Genomic DNA, 12,847 nt, shown 5'->3' on the forward strand with positions numbered 1-12,847 from the left:
AAGGATAGACCATTTTGATTTATACATCACTGACGAGAACCAGTTCTATTTCTGCATTTGTTAGGCTGGAAACCCTGCCCGCTGCCCGCCACCCCTTTTGTGTAGGGACAGAAGCCTTTTTTCTTATTTTCATAAAGTCTTGGTTAAGAACGCCATAATTACGTCTGCATCTTTCTTTTGATCTACACAACAGGGGAACTGGTATAGGAGAAGTGAAACACCGGAGCAGGGTTGGTAGAGGGTGGTAAAGCCCAGGGGTTAAATTGAGTACAGGTGGAGTGATCAGGGGGTGGGGAGTGAGACAGTGCAAGAGGGGATTCCCTTCCCTACCCTGCAGCAAGGGAGGGGCCAGGCAGGGAATAAGGACGTGATGTAGGGATAAGTTTTAAACAGGAAGGACAAGCTGTTGCATAGGTTTGTATCTCAAAACGGAAGCCAGTCTGGGCTTCTCCAAGTGATTATTTTTTTCCACCAGTCTCAAAATGTCTAAAGCATCGTTCGAAGTGTACTCAGGAGAGGTAGGATGCTTCTGTAAATGGGAAAGCAACCTTCCTACATAAACACACTGGCCTTAACTACCAATGAGAAACAGAATAGACAAACAAGATCAATTTGCTCCCAATAATCCCAAAGGCTGGAACTACTATATGGACTACTACTCTCCAGATATGTTCGCAAAATGCATCTTGATAAAATGCAAAGTCCAATACATAATCCGATCGGCAATTTCACACTGTGTATTCAAATACCATCAACTCAAATTGTGGGTGTGTGGTTTAAGCCCCATTTAACACAATCTTGGTGTTGGCCATCTCTCTGCCTTATTAGGGGCAAGCATCTTCTACAGGTTCCTTGCAAGGCGGCTGAGAGCCTGGTTAGGGTCTGGGCTGGCATGAAAAGGGCAAGAGGGGATACAGCCCAGCCCCCCCCCCCCCTCCCTTGACTTATTACCAGCAGTGTGTCTTTCTAGACAGATTCAGGATAGCTGGCGGCACACGACCAGATATATGGCATTTATAACGCGCCTACACGCAAGTGTTTGAAGATGCGACGAGGCAAGGGAGGGAAACTGGGAAGACGGAAAAAGATCCTACTATGCCAAGTGACATGGAGATCACGCAAGTGGAGGGGGGGGTCAGTGCAATACCAAAGATAACAGTAAATAAGACAATAAATAAAAAGTGCGGCCAGCTGGTAGCAAGCGCATGGGTAAGTGCAGACAACAGGGCCAAGGGCCAGTAGGGGCTGTAGGGATACATGGGAGGAGAGAAAGTAGAAGGTCTTGAGGTGCTTCCGGAAACGGAGATGGATCTCCTCAAGTTTCAGAGGCAGGGAGGCTGTTCCAGAGGGAGGCTGCAGCAAAAGAAAGATCTACCACCAACTCGCTGCTTGGAGAAGCGACTGACCCTGAGGAAGTTGGAGGCGGATGAGCGAAGAGCTCGGAACGGAAGACATTTAAGAAGTTTGAATAGTACAGGTTCTTACTACTGGAGGGCTATCCCAGGCCTTCAGCTTAGCACTAGAGATTAGCGAGTAAAAAGAAATAGTGTGATGAGTGCACATTTCGCTGTTTCACAGGCTCTCTCAAAAACGTTCCTACCTATGCTGAACTACCTTAGTGTTTTTGTATTTTGCTGTCCTACATTCAGTTATGTAATCACTTAAACCCAGCCATGTCGCCATTCTGCCTTTGTTGATTGACATTTTGCCAAGTATTGTTCTAACGCATGCTTTACCCGTGGCACTCGGCTGCCCTTTTATGGACACAAACTGCCTCATAACTAGCCTTGGATACTACTACACTTGCTGCCCATATCTTAGAACCAATAGTACTCATTGCCATTGTTGCTGTAGTGATTCTAATTTATAACACCCATTTGCGTAGCAAACAAATAAGGCCAATCTTGTGTCTTATCGCAACTTGTTGCTAGCACTCCTGCCTTACTGTCTTGTTACTTCTGTATCATATTAGACCTGCTTACCCGACACATGCTTAATTTTGTGATCGTAGGCTATACAGTGCTCATCTATTTGTGTTTGCACTTGCCCGAATACCAAGTTCCTCCCTATCCCTTTCACCCAGTTCTCTCCTGTTAACCATATTATGCTTGCATGGCACCCCCTCCCCCAGGCAGTTCATTATGCACTTGTGCCATTTAGCTCTACCTTCACAGATGCTAATCCTACTTTTAACCTCTCTGGTTTGATCACCCACCTATATCACCACTCCACATCACTCCAGTACCACTACCCCTGTGACACTTACCGTCATGACAACAGTCCTATCTTATAGAGCCATCCTTAATCAGCCACTACACCAGCTACCTCCCTAAACCACACCATGCAAGGCCCTTCAACAGTGACACTGCCCAGCTCTACACCTCCACCCATTACCCTCCTATCTAAATTCCTCTGCCTTATGGCTAGAACACTTTGCCAAGAAACACACCCAATCAACGTTGTGCATTGCACCCAAGAAACAGCAGACTGAGCCCCAGAATCGCCTGCGTTGCCAGCCACGCACGGAAGCCTTGTATCTCGACTAAATCATCACCTCCTAGCCAAAGTTACCCTGGGTCCACCACCTCCCCACCCATATCTATTCATAACCACTTACCCCATTACTCCTAAAGATAGGTTGACTGGGGCGTTGCTTGGAGCGCCATTGATGTGGTCGCTCCTCTGAAGCCGCCCGTGGGATGCCTGCCGCCAGATTATGGCGGTTCCACTGAGGCCACCGTGTCGCCAATACCACCTAAGGCGACCGGAACCTACTCAGCTTAACTTGGCCCAGAATGATCACTGAACGCGGGAGCGCTCTGTCCGAACTTAGCTGCGGAACTCTACCCCCGTCACCAGCCGAAGGAAACAAGATGGCAGCTTCGCCGGCGCTCAGCAGCACACTACGTGCCTCGCGGTGACGGGGCTGTGGAGTGCCGAGGAGCCGGAGGGGAGGAACGGGCAGAGGCCTGACACTGAGGGTCCGCAGACCCGCCAGCACAGAACCGCCCGGATCGTGTCAGTGGCAGCGGAGTCCACGGAAAGGGCTTCCCCCTGCGGCGGCTTGTGACTGGAGCGCGCTGCGCTCGCATACTCAGCGGGGAGCGGGACTCTGGAGCCGTCGCTCCCCTCCTTTCCTGAGCGGACTCCAAACCCTGACGCACGTATCTGGGGAGCACCGGGAGCTGCAGGTGGGTCCTCCTCACCCCCGCTCTGATATTCGACTTCAGCCCTTCCCCCAGCATCAGCCGGCGCCATCGCCAACCACACACTCGGAACATACGGAGGGACATGAACGAGGTCTCCCCGGTGTTCGTCCGGCTCCAGGGACATAGGGGAATGAACGGAGGCCCGAAGGCCGCCCCTGCCATCCAAATAAGCTCTGACCTACAGATCCAACTGCAGCAATACCCCACCGTCCCCCTCCACGCAACATTTGGTCGCCCTGAACCAGACCCAGCCTGCTGAAGAGCAAGAGGTGCCCAGCAATCACCCAAGGTCCCCCCCGGACCACCACCTCCTGGGGCGCCCCGGCCCATACACCCACCCAGTGACCTGAATCACCACGGGGTGGCGGAGGCCTACAATCTGCGGGCCCAACAATTCTCTGAACTCTGCAGGACCAGATCGGGGAAGGCGCTTGGAGCGTTTTTCACCCCTGGAGTTCCCGCACTCCTGGTCCCCTCTGTAACTCGTCCGACCGCAACCGCTCAGCACAACCACCATGTCCAGGCAAACAAAGGTTAGCAAGGTCACAGATATATCCACAAAGTTCATTGCACCAGATAAAAATAAGAAACAGGATCCCCCTAAACTTAACCCACAGAAGCCACAAGAGGATAGGGGAGCCCTCGCTACTAAAGGGGACCTAGTAGCCTTCATGGCGGACATTAAGGCAGAATTCCGCCCGTGCCTCTCAGAACTTACCAAAGTGGAGCAGACAGACCAGAGGGTTACAGAAGTCGAGCAGAGGCTCGGAGAAATCGAAGACCATACCACCACTCTGGGGGAAATGCAGAGATCCATTGATACCTTGCAACACAAATGCGAGATCCTAGAGTTTAAACACAAAGACCTTGAAAACAGGGCACGTCGCAACAACCTCCGTATCCGGGGCGTCCCGACCTCCGTCCCCGTCAACAAGCTGACGGACTACGTGGGGAGCTTCTTCGAGGCCCTACTCCCGGACCTAGATAAATCTCAGCTCTCGCTAGACCGGACCCACACGCTACGTCCGCGCCGGGGGTGGATTCAGACCCCCCCCCCAGATATTACCAGGGTACACTTCTTCACGACAAAAGAGGCAATATCGGCGATCAGCCGCCAAGGGGAGGAGATCGCTTTCCAAGCACTCAGATTTACCAGGACCACCCAACCCATCAGAAAAGGAGAGCACTCCGACCCCTGGCACTATTCCTCCAGGACCAGCAGGTCCGCTACAGATTGTTGTTCCAGACGGCCCTACAGTTCACATACAAGGGCACCATACGCCTGATTAGCCACCTGGAGGCCGCAGAGAAAATCATGCACCCAACCTCGCCCCGAGAGCTCTCCACGCCGAACCCGGAGGGGGCTGGGGACTCTGAGCCACTCCCCTCCCCAAAGCCCAAACGATCGCCATGGTCGACAACACAGCGAAACAACAGGAGATGATCAGAGGCACTCCCGCGTCCCCAGGTTCCAACATCATTTTAGCCTGGACTCACTTGGCCTCACTTAAATTAGGATCCGCCACCTTACTCCTAAACTGACGAGCCTCGAAGACGAAGGATACTTTCCAACTCTGGTTCCTTGGAAACCCACAGTACACAATACTTGGTGGGACAGTTGGCCCTGTTGGCCAAGGGTACGTCTGTACTCACAATGTCGGCCTACCCGCCAGTTAAAGTTGCGGCCCCCCGTTGGGGTTCCGCGTTAAAACCTCAAGTGCAGGATGATATTCTAGGGATTCACAGCGGAAATGGCAGTTGAATCACCAGCTCACGGCTCCCCCCCAACCCAAGTGACTGAGAGTGAAATGACATCGGACCACCAAACCCTGAGGCTCCTCTCCCTAAATGTTAATGGACTGAACTCTAACAAGCGAAAAGCAATCCTACTAAAGCTACAGGACAAGGATGCTACGGTAGCCATGCTCCAAGAGACTCATCTGCTGCCGGCAGATGTTACTCGACTTCGCTCTCGGCTATTCCCGCTTCAATTTTTCACCTCTGGAACAAGCAAAAAGGGAGGCACTGCGATCCTTTTTAGGAAAGACTTGAACCCACAAGTTAGGCCGATTTACAGCTGTCAAATGCCTCCTGCTAGGAGACCTTTACACCTTTATCTCGGTGTATGCCCCCAACACTGGACAATCACACTTCTGACACCCTGGGCGCGTCTCTCATCCACTTCGTAGAGGGCCAAACGATAATCGTAGGGGATTCCCCACCAAGGACAGGTCACACCCCCCCCCCACCCCCCCGACTCCAAGCAATTTCGCCCAGGCACCAAGCCTCCTCTGGCTGTTCAGGTCCTTGGAGATAGACTCCTGGCGGGTGCTTCACCCCACCGAAATAGACGACGACTATTCATTCGTCCACCGAACCTTTTCAAGGATCGACCTGTTCCTGACCTCCCCGCAAACCTTGGCCTTCGTCAAAGAGATATCCATCGGCACAAGAGCCATATCCGATCACTCCCTAGTGATCTTGGAACTCCGGGCCCAGAACCCCAAACTCAATAGTCCACATAAATGGTCCTTATACGACCCGATCCTTTGCGATCTTGTCTCTGGTCGCCATATCGTTGAGGGGATAAGAAATTTCTTTGAGAATCCAGCCTCAGACACTTCGCTAGCGAATAATTGGGACGCCATGAAGGCAGTGATTAGGGGTACCCTGATCGCACAGGGAACGGCCTATCACCAGGATAGGCGACAGACTGATGGCTCTAGAGGATGAGCTGAGGGAGGCCGAGGCAGTCCACAGGGAAAAAGGCTGGTCCCCTAAAACGCAGCCAATCATACGCACGTCGAGGAAAAAGCTAGAAGCCCACAATGCGGAACAAACCGCACTGCTAATGGCGAAAGCCAAACAGTCATACTACGCGAAGAACAAGGCGAACAGATTCCTGGTGGCCAAACTAGCCAAGCGAAGACGTATTAATACGATCACCGGCCTGCGTGATCCCAATGGGGTCACACTACTCAGAGCCCGAAAAGCAACATCTAGCAACAAATCACCTGACCCAAATCATGACTGCAACCCCACGGAACCTACCGCAACAGATGGAATACCTGCAGAAGGCAGCATTGCCCCATCTCCCTGACACGACGAGAGGCAAGTTGGAGGAGCTCATTACAGGGGAGGAGGTTGAGGCCATTAAATCACTCAAAACACGGGCCCCAGGCCCAGACGGCTTTTCAACCAGATTTTATAAACTATTTAGATCTCAGCTGACCTCCCCCTAGTTACTCTGTTCAACTCCTTCAGGGAAACGGGATCAGTAACCCCATCGCTGCAGGAATCAACCACCATCCTTCTGCCCAAACCAGGGAAGGATCCGAGAAGCCTGACCTCCTATAGGCCGATTGCACTTCTGAACATTGACGCAAACATATATTCAAAAATTCTGGCGAACCGCTTGAGTCGCGTCCTACCAAAGATTATCCACCCCGACCAGGCAGGCTTCATCTTACACCGGACGGCAGGTGACAACATTCGGAGAACCTTGAACCTGGTAGACCTTGCCTCCCGTAAGTCCCAGAAACTAGTCTTAATGGCACTGGACGCAGCCAAGGCATTTGATAGGGTGGATTGGACATTCATTAAACACACCCTGGGGGCCTTCGGCTTCCGGACAACATTCCAAACGATGGTTCTAGCTAACTATAACAGTCCAAGAACCTTCCTGAGAATAACAGGCATAGCTCGGCTCCGATCCCCCCCCCGTCCTGCGGAACCAGGCAGGGTTGCCCGCTATCACCCCTGCTCTTTGCACTCACCATGGAGCCCTTTGCCCAAAGAATTAGGCAAAACGACCAAATCAAAGGCCTACAGAGTGGCCCCATGCAACACAAAATCGCCCTATATGCGGACAACGTATTGCTTACGATCTCGGAGGCCCATTCGTCCCTGAAATATGTGCTACGAGAAATAGCCAGCTATGGTGAGGTCTCAGGCTTTACAGTAAACTTAGACAAATCATCGGCTTTAAACATCGGCCTCACCCCGACAGAGCGGGAGCCACTGGCCAAGATGTGCCTGATAACATGGGAAAAAAGGGCCATCCCCTACTTAGGGGTCCACATCCCAGCTGACCCAAGAGACACGTATAAAGCTAACTTCCCCCGGTTGTTTAAAGAACTGGAAGGAGACCTAAAACGTTGGGCGACCCAAGAGATTTCACTGCTGGGGCGCATCACCGCCTGTAGAATGAACCTCCTTCCGAGGTTCCTATACGCCTCCCTCCCAGTAGCGATTCCTGCACCAACTCTTCGCGATATCCAGAGAAAGATGCTGAAATTTATCTGGAAAGGTAAGAGCGAGAATCCCCCTCAGAACTCTGCTAGGGGGTTCCAGACTGGGAGGGTTGGGGGTTCCAGACCTGCAGGCCTACAGAGTGGCGGCTCAACTAGCGCAGGTCCAGGCGTGGCAAACTATTACAAACCGCCCTAGATGGGTAGAACTGGAACAATCGCAAGTGCCCCTACCCTTAGGATTTTTGCCGCACATCCCCACCCCCGCCCCCTCAGAGCACACTGGGGAGACCTTCTCCTATCAACCAAGCATACCCTAAGCTCCTGGGCGCTGAAGCGAAAGGGAGTACCAAGAGGCCTGAGCCCACGATCCCCGGTCTTCCATAATCCGGCATTCTCACCTGGAGCGCACCCTCGCAACTTTCGGAACTGGATAAAGGGCGGGCTGGAGACTATAGACCAGCTATATATGGGAGAGATCCCCTCACATTTGAGCAATGTAAGGAAAAGTTCCAACTCCAGGAGAGGGACAGATTCACCTATATCCAACTACGTCACTGGTGCTCGCACCACCAAACTTTGCAAGCAGCAACACGCCCTCCCACCGCCCTGGAACTCACACTTGGAGATCTTCCAGCTCATGGCAGAGTATCCACCCTATATAGGCGCTTCTTAAGCGACTTCCTGGTCACAAGAACCTGCTGCATGGCCCAGTGGGAAGCGGATCTGGGTCACCCAATAGAGGATCAAACCTGGGTAGACATATGGACCAGAACACACGCCTCATCCACCTGCATTACCAACAGGGAATGTGCGTACAAGATCATGCTACGATGGTATTACCCGCCCCTTAGACTCCACCATATAAATCCACAACTGGACCATTCCTGTTGGAGGATGTGGCCATCCAGGCTCCTTCTTCCATATGTGGTGGGCCTGCCCAAAGATCCAGCAATTTTGGAAGACATGCTTGGGGACCATCACACAAATTACCGGCACGGCGATCCCGCTGGAACCAGAGCCAGTCTTGCTGGGAGCTCTGATCCCCACGCTCCGGGACCAGATCGAAACTACTGACGCAATGTCTGCTAGCGGGGAAAAACGGTGTTGGCCCGCTCTTGGAAATCCCTGGAAGGCCCTCACATGGCCCAATGGTGGACTAAACTTTGGGATATTTTGATTGCGGAGAAGGTGACAGCAGGGGGGGAAAAAAAGGACTGGGGATCAACATGCCTAAATAATTGTTGCTTACAATGTTTTGTAAATATCAACCTGCCTCGATTTAAAATAAACAAATTAAAAAAAATTTTAAAAAGATAGGTTGATGAAGGGTGCCCTGGTCAACGGTAGGTCCCTCCCTGCCCATGCACTGGACATTACAGACCTTATCAAACAAGATCTTGATTTCCTCACCATATCAGAGACATGGTGACATGCAGCCTCCGGGCCACTACTCTCCCTTGCCATACCCACAGACTACTCCATCACTAGATGTGACCGCAACACCTCTCAATCAAGAGGTGGCGGAGTCGCCTTCATCCACAAATTCACTTGGCCTCAGAGCAATGCCTAACCAACAGATTCCTTCAGCTGAGCTACTCAGTTAAACTTCCCATTTCACCCAAACTGCCACCCTACACCTCATTTACAGACCGCCTGGCCCCTTTGTCACCTCCTTATTAGTGGATAAATCCAAAACTAATTCGCAAATCCACCTACTGGGAGGGATTTCAACTTGGGTTTCAAAGACCCAACGACCCCACTGCAGCTGACATTGCTAATACCTTAACAGACTTGGGTTTCACTCACCACATTTAAGAACCTACCCATGTTAAAAAGGGAGGACACTTGGCTGGTTAGTGACTCCAATTGCAACATTACCCTACAGTACAACAACCCCTGCGCCTGGTCAGACCATCCTATTATTACCTTCAAATTCGAAGCCACCCAATGCCCCAAACCAGTTACTGCTCCTGCCCTGCGTACTCGAAACAAAGGGACATACGTGACAAACCACTTTCACTTATCCTTCCGACCCTCGACAAAGCCTCTGTATCATGCTCCGACCCTACGGTTCTAGTGGATACCTACAACCATGCTATGCTTACAGCACTGAACTCCACTGCCTCAATGAAACTTAGGAAATCTAAACCACTTGCACATCTCAACTCCTGCTTTACACCACACCTGAGCATTACAAAAAGAAAAACGTACTGCTGAAGTCCGTTAGAAAAGTCATCCTTCTGACGTCCACAAGGATAGCCTCATCATAGCATCCATCAACTACAGAGGCTTTTTCCCCAGCCAAAAAAAGATCTTCAACAAACGAGCAAGCGGATTCCAACACCAAAGAATTGTTCAAGATTATGAAAGAACTTGAATTCCATGTCACCCCCCCCCTCCCAATTCCTGCACCAAAGACAGCAAAAGGTGCTCGAGCATACAAAAAGCACTCCTGGATAAAATTGCTACCCTCCAAACTAAAAATCAAAGCCAAGCAAAATAGTCTGCACACTGACCAGCAACTCAATCCGACGAGTGTAAATACCCGGGTGACTTAACCATAAACCTTTCAGCTTCTCCCCACTCACTATTGTGGAAATTGAAAGCAGCATTAATAAATTAAAACCGTCCAACTGTCAAGGCAACACTTACCCGGCCCCTATTATACAGAGGCGTCACATGGTATCGCCACATTCATTACTGCCTTTATAAATTCGTCCTTCAAAACAGGTATAGTCCCAGACAACCTAAAGGACGCCTGGGTCATCCCCTTGCTCAAAAAACCTTCCCTTGATCCCAGCATATCAACTAATTACAGGCCCATCACCACGGTCCTCTTTATGCTCCAAATATTGGACCAAGCCACATATTTGCAGATCCAGGACTACTTTGAAGCTAACAAACTCCTCGGCCTTAGGCAATCTGGTTTCCGGCCTCATTGACCTAAAAACTCAGATTGAGGTGCTGAAAGACGAACAGGAAATTAGCCCTGCTACTCTTACTAGATCTCAGCAGCCTTTGATCTGGTTAACCAACAAATCCTTTGCCCGCACCTTATATCAACGGCCCACTTTTCAGACTGCCACCGCCTGGATCAGTTTGTGGTGTGCCCCCCAACCACCCCACCCCCCAGGATCATGTGTGACACTGACACGCTATAACGTGTTCACTAAACCACTGTTTGACCTGGGTGTCTCGTACACCAACTACGCCGACAACACCCAGATACTCACCCCCATCACGGGTGATTACGCAGTGGACACTAAATCCTTGAACAAAGTCTACTTGCTTATTCAGGCAAGGATGGCGCAACACGAACTCTGCCTCAATGACAAGGCAGAACTCCTTATACTGGGTCCCCATCAACGTCTTAAACTTGACCCTTCCTTCAAGTAGTTCACCATTGATGGCAACGACATTAAGGTCTACAAGGATACCAAACCTTAGAAATCTACCTCGATTCCACACCATCACTGCCCAAACAAACCAACGCCGTTTGCTCAGCTTCTGCGTATACATGCAAACTTATTGAAGCCTGTACACCATTCTTGACTACTGCCAATTGCACCACCCTGGCTAGATTGACTACTGCAGCGCCCTTTATCTAGGGACTAGCCAATCTAACCCACGTAAACTGCAAGTCACACAGAACAATGCCATTAGAGCTGCCTTAAACATACCCAGAAATCGGTACATCTCTGACCAGACGTAATCTACGTTGGCTCCCTGTCACGCGAAGTATCTCACTGAAAACGGTTGCCCTTACCAATTGCCTGGCCAACCAGGCCCCTACTCTGGCCAACCGAATCACACCTCTACCCAACCTTTGAGAACTGCCCAAGCACACAACTTACCCCTTCCTAGATTTAAGCTTCCCGGTCTTAGCCACCAAGTTATGGAAAACCTTACCTAACTATTAGAGCTGAGCCCTCCTTCCAATCCTTCAAGAGCAAAACGAAATTGTGGCTTACAGCCCAAGACATCCGACACCTGTCACTGGATCTCAGATACTGCCCCATCCTTTGGGAAGGGGCGTGAAAGTCTTCCTTCTTCAGGACTTGAGATGCATAGTGTTGTCCCTTTCCGGGGTATCGCTGGTGTCTGACCTGGCCCTCTAAAAAAGCCTCAAACCCACAACCAGGAGCCTTCCGCAGCAGATTACAACCGTGAGCCTGGTAATCACGAACAATTTAATCTCCTGTGGGAGTATTTTGCTGTTCATGGAGTCTAGTATGTGTCTTTAAAAGCCTGTCACCACAGAAATGCAGGACATCAAGTCTACTTGTGACTATGCATAGCAAAGGTGACGGCGCCTGGGTGTAGTGCATGTATTGAGTCCCTTCAGACAGTTACGACTCGAGCATTTCTTTAAAGCAACTGTTAATTTTGAATATATTCCTTATGTGAATTGTGCTGGAACACAGCAAAGTTTACTTTCTTTCTAGCCCATTTTGAGTTTGGTAACCAATTGACAGTAGGGCAGTTCAAACGCATACCTAAGTCTACAACTAGGGATACTCCCGTTTCACACCTGGACACTGGATAGAATAGAGCTGGACTTGTGTTGTGAATGCCTTAAAAAAGGTATAAAGCCCGTTTACTGTGGTGTGTAGTTTATCCATTTAGGGTTACCCAGCTGTTACATTTTCCTTGAACTGTAGCTCTCACTATAAAAATGTCCTCATGATAAATAGTAGTTTTAATAATCGGGAACGTCTTAATGCTCAACTTGACTGTCAACTGTAACTCTGGTCAAACATTTGATCTTTTCAGACTCGGCCTTATAAACAAGTGTACTATTTGGTTGGCCTATAGTGTGAAAAACCATTGCATGGCAACTTTGTTAGCTTATCAGAACCCCCACATAAGTAGAAACCTAGCATTACCCACTCATATGAGCAAGGGGCTTCAAGTAGCCTAGAAAGAGTCAAGCAGCTCAGTTTGTGTCACACTCTTGTGGCCTTTGAGCAGGAGCTAAATAGTACAGCTCCCAGCAATCAATGCTTTTGCACTACACAGAAGGTTCCAAAACGGAAATCACCACTTCCTTCCTTTGGTGGGGGGGCAGGGAGGGGTTGGAATCACAAACACTATGAAAGCCACCCACCTTCTGGGACGCTTCTGCTTGTTCTTGGTGCGGCTTTTTCTGGTTGGTTTAGGAAGAATCCTTCTCTGTGGAAGAAGTAGTGTCAAATGTTACAACTTGACAAGTGAAACTACACAATACCAGTAAGTTATACATTTCATATTGCAAGAACAGTTTGATAGACTTAACTCTTAACCATAAAAAAGTCTAGAATAATTTGGCAACTGCATTGTGGGCCGGATCACGTTGTGGTAAAAAAGTATTGGCAAGACTAAAATGGGGAACCTTTACTGAATACC

At 50.1% G+C, this 12,847-nt stretch overlaps 1 protein-coding gene across 2 annotated transcripts in view; it reads right to left on the bottom strand.

Moving 5' to 3' along the window:
• Positions 1–12,847, bottom strand: part of RPS7 (ribosomal protein S7) — a 51,274-nt gene that overhangs the window by 22,527 nt on the left and 15,900 nt on the right. For both annotated transcript variants that reach the window (XM_069606026.1, XM_069606027.1), the window contains exon 5: positions 12,570–12,634. In XM_069606026.1, coding sequence (XP_069462127.1) covers positions 12,570–12,634 — 65 coding nt within the window. The remainder of the gene's footprint in view (positions 1–12,569; positions 12,635–12,847) is intronic.

This window comes from Ambystoma mexicanum, chromosome 4p (genome assembly GCF_040938575.1).
Source record: "Ambystoma mexicanum isolate Mex_15411 chromosome 4p, UKY_AmexF1_1, whole genome shotgun sequence".
Classification (NCBI taxonomy): domain Eukaryota; kingdom Metazoa; phylum Chordata; class Amphibia; order Caudata; family Ambystomatidae; genus Ambystoma; species Ambystoma mexicanum.